This window comes from Vigna unguiculata, chromosome 1 (assembly GCF_037176805.1).
Source record: "Vigna unguiculata cultivar grain cowpea cultivar isolate G323 ecotype 2 chromosome 1, ASM3717680v1, whole genome shotgun sequence".
Classification (NCBI taxonomy): domain Eukaryota; kingdom Viridiplantae; phylum Streptophyta; class Magnoliopsida; order Fabales; family Fabaceae; genus Vigna; species Vigna unguiculata.
In genome coordinates this window covers 32,739,068-32,755,221 of record NC_140792.1, presented here as the reverse complement: position 1 = coordinate 32,755,221, position 16,154 = coordinate 32,739,068, and the positions used below count along the sequence as shown (strand labels likewise).

Below are 16,154 nucleotides of genomic sequence, written 5' to 3'. Positions count from 1 at the left end.
ATTATAAAGTGTGGAATCCGAAATAAGATTTTATATTTTTTTATCATTGATTCACCTTTTTTCCTTCCACTTTCCCTTGTTGTGACATTTCTATTTAATTTAATGGACCCTGTTTGTTGTCATTCTCATGACCAAATTCAGTTTCATTTGTTTGGAGTTCCACCATCCGATTCTTATAAGGATGCCAAAGGTTTCGGTAGAAAATATTTTACCCTGCTCCTACCCAGAATGTCACCGTTCTTTCAAATACCAACCCAGTGAGAAGAACTTCACCAACACCACAAAGGAACAAAGCAAATTTGTACAATTCGGCAACATGGAGGATTATGTTTGTAGATCATTGAATCAAGCAAGAACATGATCAAAATCCCGAGGAGAATATACGGATAGGAATTACAACCTTTTGATTAATCAATCTCTAGATTATCCACGAGCCCAACAAGCTCTACAAAATTATTTATTAATATTTTTGAAATCCTTTTTCTAATTTTACTTGAAAATGAAAATATTTTGGATTTTATAATTTGAGATGTAAATTTTATATTTTACATCGTATAATAAGAAATATAAAAATATAATTTTTTTGTTTTGGATTGTATAATCCAGTAGATATACATACGGTAAATCCGAAACTTAAATTACTTATAAGGGTATAATTGATATTTGAAAGTTATGGGGTTTTGGAAGAAAACATAGGGGGTGCAGGAATAGATCTCCTTCTCTTTTTTAGCTTGTGAATTCTTTTGTGAGATATAGTTGGAATGCAGGAGTTACTTAGTGTATGCTATTTAAGTCTTCTGCTTCACTTTCTTTGTTTGCATTCTCCTATCACCAACCCCACTTAGTTGAATTTAGGTACACCTTTTTTCCCTTAACTCTTTGTTTCCCAATTCTTCTAGTAGTGATAGTGTCCTTATTGGTAGGGATGTCATAGACATTAGAGACCTTGTAGCTTGATTTCCTAGTGATACTAATTCTTAGTGTTCAATACTTTTTATATAATCATTTTTTCGTATCTAATTATTTTTTTTGTGCAACTTCGTTCAAAAGTTGAGGATTTTGCTCAAGAGAAAAAAAAATTTTCCGAGTCCATCCAAGAAAAAGAAGGGTGATGTTTCATTGTTGAATCCAATATGACAAAAAAATATTGTCAAACTCTCCACAGTTGAATGCTTTTAAATTAAATAAAGATTAAATAAAGAATAAATTAAAATATCACATTGAATCAAATCCTCAAATATTTAAACAAAATACTAATTAAACCTCATATAAAATTAAAATTTATCCAACTAAATTATTTATAATATAATATTAATAAATTCTTTATCACTTATTTTTGGGTTTTCCTAAGAATTATGACACTTAGCATATCCTCATATCTTATGGAGATCAGTGGTTGAGAAGCGTGAAACATTTTTATGTGTTTTCCGATTGCTATTGTTATGATAATTATAGACACAAATTATGGGTTTGAGTAAAAACAGAAACCTCTTTAAGTGTGCTGAATACAGACATGTTCCTTCACGAGCTCAATCCAACAGAACAAACTGAATACCTAACCCTCATTCTTTCTCACTGGTTCATATGGACGGTTAACTTTTTTTCACGCTTTTTTATGCATAAAAAATGGTACCCCGTTCTCAAAAGGATAAACAAAAACTGAAACCATAAACCAAATCATGAAATTTAGTCTTCATTGTAATTTTGATTCATATATTAACAAGGTTGTTTATTTGTAAACCAAAATCTAGCTTCTAAAGCAAAAGTATCCACAAAGTTAATCCTAACATAATCAAAACAATGTTTTTTACTAGCGGTGATAGAAAGCGACCGCATGGTATCACCAATGACATACGAACATTTTCACAAGATTTGTTTGATATGTGATGTGATTCAAGGGCTGAAAGGGATTGCTGCAAAATGTGAAGGACACTTCTCAAAAAACCAGCAAAAACAACTGCTACAACTTGAAGATCAAAGGGTGAAAAAGAAAATACAGCAAATGCATAAACCAGTTCACGGGAATTCTATTGTTACACAAAAAGGATTCTCATAGTGGCAGGTCTATATAAAGGACAAGGCAGAGAAACAGTGAGAGGTTAGTGTACGGTGTTTCCTAGTTCTTGTGTCACACTCTGAGTTAGTTACTCTGAGACTGCATTGGAAAATCACATGGGGATGCACATGTGAGGTGCCAACATGTCATTTTCACACTAACCATTCACATGAAAGAACTGCATCAACCCCTAGTTTTAACTTGTAGTAAGATTCAGCAATTATTCACTATGCTTTCTTTGTTTCTTTTGATTTTCGTTTAACTCCCTTGTTTATAGGTTTTGCCTCCTCTTTGTGGTTCAACTCACTAAAAGGGTCTTTTCTAATCTTTCACCCCTTTTCTTCATTTGTCAGGAGTTCACCCACATTCATTTTATAGCAATTATTATACTTCAGAAGGAATGACTGAAAATTCATGTTTAGGCAAAAGGGTTGCTTACAGAAAGTATTTTTCTTTCAGAATGCTGCTAAATAAAGTAGCTCTTTCACCAAAATAAACATGCACTTAATTTACTAAGATTTTTCTAACCTATTTGTGCAATCATTTAAGAAATTACAGGATTTGCTAAACTACTATTGTGTTCGGATTCAAGGTGACAATTAAAACCACACTGAACATGTTTTGTGCTTTTGGTTTAAAGAATTGTGTCAGAATGTCTAAAGTTGTTCAGTACCATGCTGATAATTCATTTTTCTAGTACAATTTTAATGTCAGAGAGTAACTTCAAGACTATCATGATTTTTTTAATGTGATCTTTCACATTTTCTGATATGCACAACCTTGAAAAGAAGGGAAATCATACATAACTCATACGTATATGTGTCTACTCATAAATGATTCAACTAGAAAAATGGATGGTGTGGAAAGGGTAGGGAAGGATGAGCTTGTAATTGTGTTTGACTAAGAAGAGTATGTAAATGTCTTATTCGGAAAATAAAGGTTGGAGTGTTGCTTTTTCCATCTAAAACAAAAAGATAATTTTATTACATGTAGTGCCTCATTTCATCTATAAAATAGACTCTGAATACCTCACTTGAGACAACTTCTCACTATTTCTTCTTCTCTCAGTTTCCTTTTGTGAGGTTCATTTTGAGCAATGGGAAGAAAGCTAAGCATCGTTGTGATCTTCTTTGTTCAAATGCTGCTTCTTGTTGTAGAAAACCATGTAAGCCAAAGCAAATCCTCTAGTTCTCCAACCTCAGCTTTATTAGTCTTACTCTGTCACTTTTAAGCTCTGCATTGTTACTCCCACTTTCAGTTTTTGCTCACAACAGTACACTTCCTTTTTTACAAGATGAAGATAGCTTAGGGTCATGCCATTCTTGATTTTGTTTGTTAATCTTGTTTATTCTAACCAGAAATGACAACAAAGTAGAAAATGATCGAGTTTAAGGAATGAAATTAAATGTACAAGTGCAGTAGCTATAACTATAAATACAAATTCGAAATAAACAGTACAATGTTGCTTCTTTAACTCCTTTGTTCATTGATTTGCTCTTCTATCATTAGATTTCTCCAGCATGCTTTTCTATAACGTTTGGCTTGGAAGCATAAATGTGTATAAACAGCTTTTTCTTTTGCTGCTGGTGTAACTGGTGTTTCTGACATTATAGACAACGTTAATTATACTTTATGTGACACACTCTGATAATTTCAGGCTGAGATTGTTGTGTCCACGGTTGAAGCTCCAGCTCCACAACCTCACAAAAACACCACCCACTTTGCTCCACCTCCTCAGCCTAACAAAAACACCACACACTTTCCCAATGTGAGTTCTTCTCTTTTTGCTATAATGTGAGAATTTCTGTTTTTGTTTGATGAAATGATTAATCACATTGCTCTTATATCTTATGGAGTTATACCCTTCAACTTTAAATCTTCATTTCTAAAACAGTTAACTACACATTTTAGTGATTGCATGAGTGACCCACATGTTGATCTTTATTCCAACAAGTTTCTGAATCCCCTTTTATGTTAACTTACTGTTTATGAGTTGCAGCGTGGCATCACTGAAGGCAGTCTTAAACCACAAGGTAATACTAAAATACTGATAACAGAGGACAACAATTATCTTGTTAAAATTGCTTCCATCACAAATTCTCAACTACTAGTTCAAAAAAAGAGAAATGATTAGTGAAGCTATACAGCAGGTTCTGCAAGTTAATTCACTAGTGCCATTCATCACTTGTTTCAGCACTTGTTTCTTCTTCATTTTCTTTCTTTCCATTTTTTCTTCTGCATTTGTTTTGGAATGTGATGATGTTTCTTAAATGCATAAAACTGCAGAATGTGGTCCACGTTGCAGAGGTAGATGTTCAAATACGCAATACAAGAAACCGTGTCTGTTTTTCTGCCAGAAGTGTTGTGCGAAGTGCTTGTGTGTGCCTCCTGGAACTTATGGCAACAAGCAGGTTTGCCCTTGCTACAACAACTGGAAGACCAAAAGAGGAGGACCCAAATGCCCCTGAAGCTTCAAAATTTCATCAATGAACTATGTGTTTGGTTTTAGTGGCTTCACTACTTTCTTTCAAACGAAAGAGCTTAAACTCGTGTTTGGACATTTTAGAATGCAGAACAACCTTTAAGTGTTGATGCCTTTGTAGTTCCATGTATTTATGTAGCTACCAGACTGAAACTATGTACCTTAATTTAATAATGTTTGTCTTTGCGTGCTTTGTTCTGCTTCAGGGAATAAGACAGAACACCTTCTGCATAGAATTTGTAGTCAAATTCCTTGCTAGAAATAGGTATACAAGACACAAGAAAGACACACTATGCAAATGTGTGTCTTCTGGTTATGGAAATTTAAGTAGAACGTTATTCCTTAGCATTATGATGGAGAACGTTGTTAGTTAAAAAACATAAAAGTATTAATATATATTTATTGGGTGATGCTTATTCTATATCATTCACGGGTGATGCCAATAAGCCCTTCTAGCTTCATGATAGTTTCTGTACAGAGTTATTTACGGTATATATATATATATATATATATATATATATATTCTCAATCTGTTGGAAACATACTGTTAAGGTGTTAAAGTTGGCTTTAACACTTTTTATACCTTTTAATTAATGTATAGCAAAGTTAGTTAAATATTTTTATAGGATAATTAGTATGCTTAATCCAATATATTTCATTTTTAGTATAACATAGCATACAAATTTTAATTTTTTTAATTTTATTTGAGCTTTATTGATGATCGAGATAATTCAATATGGTTTGTGGTAATTGTCATGTTTATTAGAGAGGGAAAGATAATATATGCAATAGCAGTGAAATAAGTCTTTATTATTTATATTTTACTTTGTAAATTTAAATTTTTTAATATTAGTTCTTTCTTTATTAAAAACACCTAATAATAATAATAATAATAATTAATGACCAAGTGTTTAATTACTTTAACCATTAATATTAATAGTTTAAATAGAAATAATGAAATTAATTTTTTTATATTAAGACCATATTTTTTTTAGGTTAAATTATGTCTTTGATTACCATTTTCATAGTAAAATATTGATCCCTCTAATTTAATTTATCTCATTTTCGTTCCTATTTTGTAAAATTTGATGCAATCAAGTCCTTTTTGTTAGTGGTGCAATAACAACGTTAAAGAAGTGTCACATGTCAGTTTCTGGATTTTTTTTTTAATTTAAAAAATTGTCACGTGTCAAGTTGATATCATGCCACGTGGCAGTGATAATGTAATGTGGTATTGACAGTGTCACATGTCACTATTATGCTAGATGTCATTTTCTCGTTCTCAATTTGGTTATTGTATTTTTATTTTTGTCTCAATTTAGTTACAATTTTTGTAAAAATGAGATAATTTTGTTCTTCTACAAATTGAAACCAAATCCAATTTTTATATAAATTGTACATAAATATTTCTATCAAAACTGATATTTCTAGTAAATATTTTTAACAAGATTAAGTTTATTTAAATTCATTGAACTTTATTTAAAATTATTTTAAAGTTGTTAATAGAAAATAATGCTAATAGAAAAAAATTTAATAAATTTTATTGATATTTTATTACATCATACTTGAATATTATTTTTTTATTTGAATTTATATTTCAAATAATTGAATATTTTTAAAATGTGTAAAGTTTAATAATTTCTATACAAATGTTTGAGTCGGTATAAAAATAACAACTATATAAATTTTGAAAAAAAATTAACCAGTTTATATATCAATTGAAAACAAAAAAATTTAAAATTTGAAAACAATTTTAAATAAAGTTGAATGTAAAACACAAATTTAAATAAACTTAGTTTTGTTAAAAATATATAATAAAAATATCAATTTGAATAAAAACATCAAATTTAATAATTTTTTTTTATAACATTTATATAAAAAATAATTTGTTTCAATTTGGAAAGGGACGAAGTTGTACAATTTTACAAAAAGTAAGACTAAATTGAGACAAAATAAAAATATACGAACCAAATTAAGAATGAGAAAATGACACTTGGCGTGACATTGACAAATTTTTATTTTTTTTAGTTAAAAAATAATTAAATTTAAAAAAATAAAAATAAAAAAATTCAGGAACTAACACGTGACCTCCTTTAAAGCTGTTACTACACCACTAACGGAAATGACTTGATTGCATCAAATTTCTCAAAACAAAGACCAAATTGAGATAAATAAAAATAGAGTGACCAAATCAATATTTTGTTACGAAAATGATGACCAAGGACATAATTTAACTTTTTGTTTATTATACTACAAAAGAAATATAATTGAAAGGACTATTTATTTATCCATTTTAATATGACTATTTATTGTGAATGTTGTGATTGTAATAATGCTTGAAAAAAAAATGCAATGTTTTATTTTAAATTTATTGATAGCTAATGCTTTTAAGCTAAATGATTTATCAATAAATAATATAAAACAAAATTGTTTTAAAATCACAAAAAACCTATAACAACCCTAGGGGTAACAAAATAGGTTTGTCTAGTATGTTTTGCCCTGTAAAATACGAACCAGGTCAGGTTGATCCGTCACTGTTAGAGATGGCAAATAAACCCGTGCCCGTGGGTATCACCCGAACCCGTCCCCGTTTTGACGGGGAATCCCCGCTTTGACTGGGTATGAGTATGGGTATGGGTAATACCCGAAATTTTCAACTGGGGATGGGGATGGGGATGGGGATGGGGATATATATATACCCGCCCAAATACCCGTCCCCGCTTAAATTACTAAACTATTTATAATTTATTAAATAATCTAAAAAATATATATAAATAAATAATATATTTACACATAAAATATAATATAATATAATATAATATAATATAATATAGTATATATACATATAAATAAAATATACTTTTATATATATATATATATATATATATATTTACACATATACATGTAATATAATATAATATAATATAATATAATATACATATAATATATATACATAATAATATAATATAATATATATAATATATACGTATAAAGCAAATTAATCATTTAACTAGTGAGATCTTTTATAAACAAATTTATAACATTACAAATTTATAAAAGTTTAAAAGAAATATATATATATATATATATATATATATATATATATATATATATAAAAGCATAAAATATCTACGCATATACATATAATATATATACATAATAATATAATATATATTATTATATTTATATTATTATATAATATAATATAATATATACTTAAAATAAATATATATCTATAAATATATATATATATATATAAACATAAGATATCCACACATATAATATATATACATAGTAATAATAATATAATATATAATATAATATAATATATATAAATAATTATATATATATATATATATATATATATATATATATATATATATATAACATAAGATATCCACACATATAATATATATATACATAGTAATATAATATATAATATAATATATATATATATATATATATATATATATAACATATTTCTCATTCTCTTTGTTTTTTGTTATACACTTTGTTTACTCTCTCAATTGTCTGGTTTGTTTTTCAAGATTTAATTTTGAAGGTAATTTTTCTTCTTCTTATTACATAATTTTTACTCTCTGTACATGGTTATGTTCAAATAGGTGTTCCTCAATTTCATTCTATGAAATAATTTTTAGGTTACACATTTGATTATTTTTATTTATTTATTTATTTTCATGAAACTGTTTGACTCTTATTTTGTAGCTCTTCTTTTTGTTACTTTGGTTATACACTTTTTTACTCTCTTTTAATTGTTTGGCTTGTTCTTTAAGGTTTAAGCAGATCTTCAAGGTACTTTTCCTTTTATCATAATCTTAATTATACATTTTTTTTTCGTTATGTTATGTTCAAATGGATATTCTCAAATTTCAAATTTGGGTCACACATTTAATTATCTTTACTCCTTTATGATAATGAATCTGATGAAGAAGGTACATTATATTCTAGTAATTAAAATTTTCAATTTCAATTATTATATCATATCTAATTTTTCATTTTTTTTCTATGTGTAGGTGGATCGAATGCAAATAAAACCACTGATCATTTGTAAAATTAATAAATATTTTGGTTATTATAAAATTTTAGTAATGTGTAATTTTTTAGCTTTTATATAATTATTTGAATTTTATTTAGTTGTTATTTGATACTTTAATTTGAGATTTATACTATTATAATATTTTTCTTGATATTTGACATCATGAAAATCAAAAAGAGTATGTTATTTTAATATTGAATATTTTGATAGTATCATGATTCCGTTGGTGTGATTTTTAAATTTTTTTTATAAAAAATATTTAATTGATATATGGAACAATAAAAAAATGAGTATGGGTATGGGTATAAGAAAATACCCGTTACCCGGTGAGGATGGGGATGAGTCAAAAGTTGTATACCCGTTGGGTTTGGGGATGGGGATGGGGATGAATTTTTATTATGGGGATGGGGATGGGATCATGATACCCGTACCCGCCCCGCCCCGTTGCCATCCCTAGTCACTGTAAAAAAGGTCAGAAATTGTAACTTGTTTCGCCACATGGTGGACTGACAAACTGACCCACTACTAGAGATGGCAAATAAACCCGTGCCCGTGGGTATCACCCGAACCCGTCCCCGTTTTGACGGGGAATCCCCGCTTTGACTGGGTATGGGTATGGGTATGGGTAATACCCGAAATTTTCAACTGGGGATGGGGATGGGGATATATATATACCCGCCCAAATACCCGTCCCCGCTTAAATTACTAAACTATTTATAATTTATTAAATAATCTAAAATATATATATAAATAAATAATATATTTACACATAAAATATAATATAATATAATATAATATAATATAATATAATATAATATAATATAATATAATATAGTATACATACATATAAATAAAATATACTTTTATATATATATATATATTTACACATATACATGTAATATAATATAATATAATATAATATAATATATATACATAATAATATAATATAATATATATAATATATACGTATAAAACAAATTAATCATTTAACTAGTGAGATCTTTTATAAACAAATTTATAACATTACAAATTTATAAAAATTTAAAAGAAATATATATATATATATATATATATATATATAAAAGCATAAAATATCTACGCATATACATATAATATATATACATAATAATATAATATATATTATTATATTTATATTATTATATAATATAATATAATATAAACTTAAAATAAATATATATCTATAAATATATATATATATATATATATATAAACATAAGATATCCACACATATAATATATATACATAATAATAATAATATAATATATAATATAATATAATATATATAAATAATTATATATATATATATATATATATAAACATAAGATATCCACACATATAATATATATATATACATAGTAATATAATATATAATATAATATATATATATATATATATATATATATAACATATTTCTCATTCTCTTTGTTTTTTGTTATACACTTTATTTACTCTCTCAATTGTCTGGTTTGTTTTTCAAGATTTAATTTTGAAGGTAATTTTTCTTCTTCTTATTACATAATTTTTACTCTCTGTACATGGTTATGTTCAAATAGGTGTTCCTCAATTTCATTCTATGAAATAATTTTTAGGTTACACATTTGATTATCTTTATTTATTTATTTATTTTCATGAAAATGTTTGACTCTTATTTTGTAGCTCTTCTTTTTGTTACTTTGGTTATACACTTTTTTACTCTCTTTTAATTGTTTGGCTTGTTCTTTAAGGTTTAAGCAGATTTTCAAGGTACTTTTCCTTTTATCATAATCTTAATTATACATTTTTTTTCCGTTATGTTATGTTCAAATGGATATTCTCAAATTTGGGTCACACATTTAATTATCTTTACTCCTTTATGATAATGAATCTGATGAAGAAGGTACATTATATTCTAGTAATTAAAATTTTCAATTTCAATTATTATATCATATCTAATTTTTCATTTTTTTTCTATGTGTAGGTGGATCGAATGCAAATGAAACCACTGATCATTTGTAAAATTAATAAATATTTTGGTTATTATAAAATTTTAGTAATGTGTAATTTTTTAGCTTTTATATAATTATTTGAATTTTATTTAGTTGTTATTTGATACTTTAATTTGAGATTTATACTATTATAATATTTTTCTTAATATTTGACATCATGAAAATCAAAAAGAGTATGTTATTTTAATATTGAATATTTTGATAGTATCATGATTCCGTTGGTGTGATTTTTAAATTTTTTTTATAAAAAATATTTAATTGATATATGGAACAATAAAAAAATGGGTATGGGTATGGGTATAAGAAAATACCCGTTACCCGGTGGGGATGGGGATGGGTCAAAAGTTGTATACCCGTTGGTTTTGGGGATGAGGATGGGGATGAATTTTTATTATGGGGATGGGGATGGGATCATGATACCCGTACCCGCCCCGTTGCCATCCCTACCCACTACCTTTTTTTTAATTGTAAAATTTTGTGCTTATAAAATTTGATTGTTTATTTACTTATAAATGAATATTTAAAGCATATTTAATCATATAAATATTTTCTAAGCTTTTAATTGATTAATTAATATTTTCAATTAAATATATTAAAATGATTATTATAATTACATTTTAAATAACTTTCTTATAACTAATAATGGGAACTTAGATTGTAAGCGTTAATGTTTTAAATTATAATAGTATTGAATATTTATAGTTTTACAAAAATGAACTAAAGTTACGAGACTTTTCCCTTTAACAAGTCACAAAATCCTCTCCCACACTTTTTACATCGGTTACTCTAATAAAAAAGGTCTTATAAGACCTACACACTAGGGGTAGACCTTAGTTGGTCCGCAAGGGACCGCCTCCCAATATTTTTTTTATAGGTTACTAATTAAAATTTATAATATATTTATAATATTTTAAAACATTAATTGAATTATAGTTAATATTTAATTATTTAATGAATTTAAAAAGGAAAAAAATATATATTATCACCATTTTTTACTTACTCACTTACTATTAATTAATAATTTCATAACTAAATTGCTAACATCATACTCAATAGAAAATTAATTTAAATTTTTAACTTTAGTATTTTATTATTAATACTCTAAATTATTCAAATTTAAAATATCTATCAATCCTCTTTGAGCTATAGCAGTCTTTTATAAGAATAAGAAGTACATTTTACTTAAACAAAAAGATTTTTTTTGTTAAACAAGATTGTGAAATAAAATAAAAGATAATTTTTTTGTACATAATATAATTATTTACATTGAAAAAAAAAAATATAACTGAAATTTTATCACTACTAGAATTCTTCATATTTCATGAGATTTTTCTTGCATATTTTTATAAAATTTTGCAAGAAAATATTTTTTTTTTGCATTTTTTTAAGATTTTTAATTGACAATTAATTTCTTCATAGATAGTTATTTTCTACAAATTTCTTATAAAATTTACAAGTATTTCTTACAATTTTTTCTGTGAAACCATAATTATTTTACTAAAAAATTTGTAGTAATTTCTTGCGAATTATTTTTCATAGAATTATTTTTCATAACAAAATTTGTAAGTATTTTTTATAAAAAAAAATTCAAAACAAAACCGACAGGAAATATATGTTTTGTTAGTAGTGTATGTTTTGGCTTAACTATTGATGAGTTCAATAATTTAAGAGTACAAAGAAAATTTTATTAGATATATGTGATTTCTTTTATAGTTATAATTAAATTATATATTTATTTTTGTTGTACTAAGGATGATAATAAAACAAATTTTAAAATATTATTTTGAATCTCCCAAGTAGTCAAGATCACCAATGGTACACACTTTAATTAATGTTTTATTTTATTGTTGACAAATATATATATATATATATATATATATATATATATATATATATATATATAAGAGAAAAAATATTATATTTTTACTTTTATGATCCAATGACTTATTTAAAACTCAATATCTTAATTTTTGTCATGTAAACATGCTTCAACAGAGAGATTTTACAAAACTAGGCCTTAAATTTATCCCAACAAAGGATGTGCTATTACTTTTAAAAAATAATTTAAATATTTAAGATACAATAAAAAATATGTTTTAATTCTTAACTTGAATTAAGCCTCTCATACACAACCACGAGTCACCCTAGTTTCTTTAATGAAGATGAGATGACTCACGTGCTAACTACATATATAGTAGATAACTTGTGCTAAAGTTATTATATGACTCCCATACAAATTTAGACATAAGAAAAAAAACGAGTCCAATACATACCTATAGAAAATGCAAATATTTTTATATAGTCAATAATTTTTTTTTAATATAATCATCATAAAATTAATAAATATAATAATTTTTAATAGAATGATATAAAAATTTTACTTTACACCAACTTCTGTCTCAAAGCCAATTATAGTAATTACCTCATTGAATATTCCTCCACAATAAATGTTTGGTGAGGTCCCATGCGTTGTTCGAACGCAAAATATTTGGACTTTTTAATGCATGATAAGTAGACAAACACCATGATAATGGGAAAGGTAGCTTCATCTTTTACTTTACAAAAGTTAGTTTTGTTAGGTGCCACAATACTTGGTTAGTGTTTCTAATCTCTAACTACCAATAACCCATCATCAAAGCATGCAAGATATTTTAGCATAACTCATGGTCCTTATTCATTCTCCCTCCTATTTTAATGTTCACCACAATTTTTCTTACTTTAGAAAACTAATCAATTAATATTCGTTACCAAGCTTTGATGAATAGTTTAATGAAAACAAATCATGTGATTAGGTTTGATAAGCCAACTAGATTATATTTTGTTCTAGTAAACCGTGTTAAGCATATTCTCTTATAGGAGCATTGCAGTATATTATATTTGGATGCTAAAGAATCTCAGTGATGAAGGCTTTTACAAATTCGTTTCTCTCCACCAAAAAAGACAAAACATTGTGGTTGGTTTGAGGTTCAAGGAATAACACGTGCATCGTAACATATGAATAACAAAACAGTTTAATTACTATGTTGGTAGAAATTTTTAAGCATATTCGTGGCATATTCGCATTATGTTCCAGAAGTATTATAACCCTGTTTCTGCGTCTGTTGTACGCCGTGAGTTTCGCCATGTTCGTTCTAACATGTTGAATTTTTTTTCCTCTTCTTTCTGTGTATCATATGTCACTTTATTCAAACGTTGCAAACGTTGAATTTGAACATATGTGATGCACATTTTCAGCAGAGATGGCTAAAGAAAACTAATATTGACTCTTACATTATTAAACTCAATTCCACATATGTAGCATTTTGACTAACAAACTTTGACACATTCATCGCGTTTGTATGTACCCAATTTTCTAGATTCATCGTTTGGTTTTCTTTTCCTTTGGTCCAAGAAATCAAACATGTAAACCGTAATGAAGCTTAATCGAGTCCTCCAAGCAAGCCTAGAAAGAACTGAACAATTTTACAAGCTTCAATTTTTTCGACAACAACTTCATTAGCTTTCACGTTATGCAAAACCCAATTCTGTAATAATAAATTCCTCGAATTCTCATTCGGTAAAAAGGAGTGATGAAAAAGGGAGAAACCCTTGAAGGAGGCAGAGAAATGAAGAACATATAACACAAAGCTTTGATTTTTATTGATTTTTATTGACTGAACTGTTGTCTAGATCAGAGAATTGATCAAAGGGTAAATCTAAAAGCATAACAGAAAAGAGGGATTACAGTTTCCTAACAGAGACATGAAAAAGATCATTCAGTTTCCTTCCTCTTTTTTGATGCAGCATGATTCATTGGGTTGATCGCACTGATTCATTGGATGCATGAGTGGAATGATGTGGTGTGATACATGCAGCCAAATTTGATGGTGATGATGAAGAGAATTGAAGAAGAATTCAAGAAGAGTCTGAGGCATTTTGTTGTTGATCTTCTTCAATCACCAAAAGCAGCCAAGAAAGAGGGTCTGAGGCGAATTTGGAGACATTGTTGTGAACAGCAACAAGAGATTCTTTGTTTTGAGTGTAAACAAGAGCAGAAGTGGTCCTAGGTTGTTGTTGATGATGTTGTTGTTGGTGAGTGTGATCTTGAGGATTAGGGTTTTTGAGAGGAAGCACAGTGGTTTTGGGAGAAGCTTGTTGTGGTTGTGGACGAGGGTACAAGAGATCAGTGGGGAAGAAGTTGTATTGTTGAAGGCCAGCCATAGAAACAAGTGTTTGTGTTGATCCAAGAGAGAGAGAGAGAGAGAGAGAAAATGTAAGAGAAGAACTTATGAGTGAGTATCTATGTTTTTTAGAACAATTTGTTGGTTTAGATTTGGTATTTATAGAGAGAGTGATGTCAACATTTTTGTATTTGTGGCTTGGGAATCAAGGAGAGTTTTCTTGGAGAAGGTGTTAAAATAATTCTTCTTCTTTTTTTTGTTTTCTTGCCTAATGTTACTTTTCAGCGATGTTTACTATTATCACTTAATGTTGCTGTTTTTTTTTTCCTATGTAATTTGGATTTGTAAGTTTTGCTTTTTGTGATACTTCTGTGAAAAAAGTATATTATATTTAAATAGAAAAATGATTCAATTTAAGAATGAATGAAAATTGATAGTTGTTTTGCTTTTTTGCTTTTTATTAAATACATTTTGTCTTGTGATTACAAATAATTTAATGTAGTAACTCCTTTAGTATGCAAGTCTATTGCAAAGAGATAAAATAGTCACAATATTTTTTTTAGAGGGGTATTATGTTCTCACCATTTTTTTTCCCATGAATGTTTTAATTTTTTTTAAAAAAAACTAACAAATTAATCTCATGAAATTAAAGGGAAATAAATTAGAGAGAAACATACGCAATTCACTCATAAAAATAAAATGCATAATTCAGTCTAGAAACCACTTGCAGACAAAAAGCATCCATTATTTACATATATTTCCAAACTTCTAGAATTTAAAAAATAAAGTAAAACCAAAATTCAAAGACTACGCTTTGGTCAATAAGCGAGAAAAAAAAAATGAGTCAAACATTTTGATTCTAATTTTGATCAAGAGATTTATATTTCTTCCAATCAGATTAAAATATAAGTAAAAAGTAACAGAAAATTTGGGTGAAATTTGAAACAAGTATAAGTGTGTTACCCATATTTTAACATTAAGCATCTTAGAAGAGAATATGTGTATTTATATTTGGTTTCTATTCCGCCAAAAAACCGAATTTCTTTTCAGGTCAACGGTTTTTAGATGCGCAAAATTGTGGAATAGATGTAGCCAAGTACTCAGATTCAAGCCGTAACTCGCATTTTTCATTTTAATATTGTTCTCCAACCATAATAGTATTTAATGACAAAATAATTTTTTTTAACACTATAGTGTTTTTAAGAGAAAAACACACACACACACACATATATATATATATATATATATATATATATATATATTTCTTTTGTAAGAATATTTCTTATAAGAATAACTTCGACTATCTCTCCCAGTACTTAATATTTTTTAATATGCATGCATAAATTATGTATGTGGAAAAATTACAAAAAAAAAAAGAATTTCAATAGTTGTA

At 27.0% G+C, this 16,154-nt stretch overlaps 2 protein-coding genes across 3 annotated transcripts; one reads left to right on the top strand and one right to left on the bottom strand.

Annotated features, from left to right (window-relative positions):
* The first annotated feature begins 3,004 nt into the window (after positions 1–3,004).
* LOC114178624 (gibberellin-regulated protein 13-like) lies at positions 3,005–4,964 on the top strand. 2 transcript variants are annotated; one of them, XM_028064635.2, is made up of 4 exons: positions 3,006–3,221; positions 3,714–3,824; positions 4,056–4,089; positions 4,343–4,964. In XM_028064635.2, the coding sequence occupies exons 1-4, from the start codon at positions 3,153–3,155 to the stop codon at positions 4,522–4,524; spliced, it is 396 nt and encodes a 131-aa protein (XP_027920436.1). In that variant the 5' UTR covers positions 3,006–3,152; the 3' UTR covers positions 4,525–4,964. The 2 variants fall into 2 exon arrangements, with proteins under 2 accessions (XP_027920442.1, XP_027920436.1); XM_028064641.1 differs by lacking the exon at positions 4,056–4,089 and having other exon boundaries at positions 3,005–3,221.
* Positions 4,965–14,218: 9,254 nt separating this feature from the next.
* On the bottom strand, positions 14,219–14,908 carry LOC146888871 (uncharacterized). Its single transcript, XM_085665101.1, has one exon. It carries the CDS (start codon positions 14,799–14,801, stop codon positions 14,496–14,498), a length of 306 nt encoding a protein of 101 aa, XP_085521227.1. The 5' UTR covers positions 14,802–14,908; the 3' UTR covers positions 14,219–14,495.
* Positions 14,909–16,154: the final 1,246 nt, after the last annotated feature.

Excerpts from the sequence above, each read along its gene's own strand:
- LOC114178624 (XM_028064635.2), top strand. The coding sequence starts at position 3,153 with ATGGGAAGAAAGCTAAGCATCGTTGTGATCTTCTTTGTTCAAATGCTG. Across the intron at positions 3,222-3,713 it reads TTCTTGTTGTAGAAAACCAT|GCTGAGATTGTTGTGTCCAC; the intron begins GTAAGCCAAAGC and ends TGATAATTTCAG. Across the intron at positions 3,825-4,055 it reads ACACCACACACTTTCCCAAT|CGTGGCATCACTGAAGGCAG; the intron begins GTGAGTTCTTCT and ends TATGAGTTGCAG.
- LOC146888871 (XM_085665101.1), bottom strand. The coding sequence starts at position 14,801 with ATGGCTGGCCTTCAACAATACAACTTCTTCCCCACTGATCTCTTGTAC.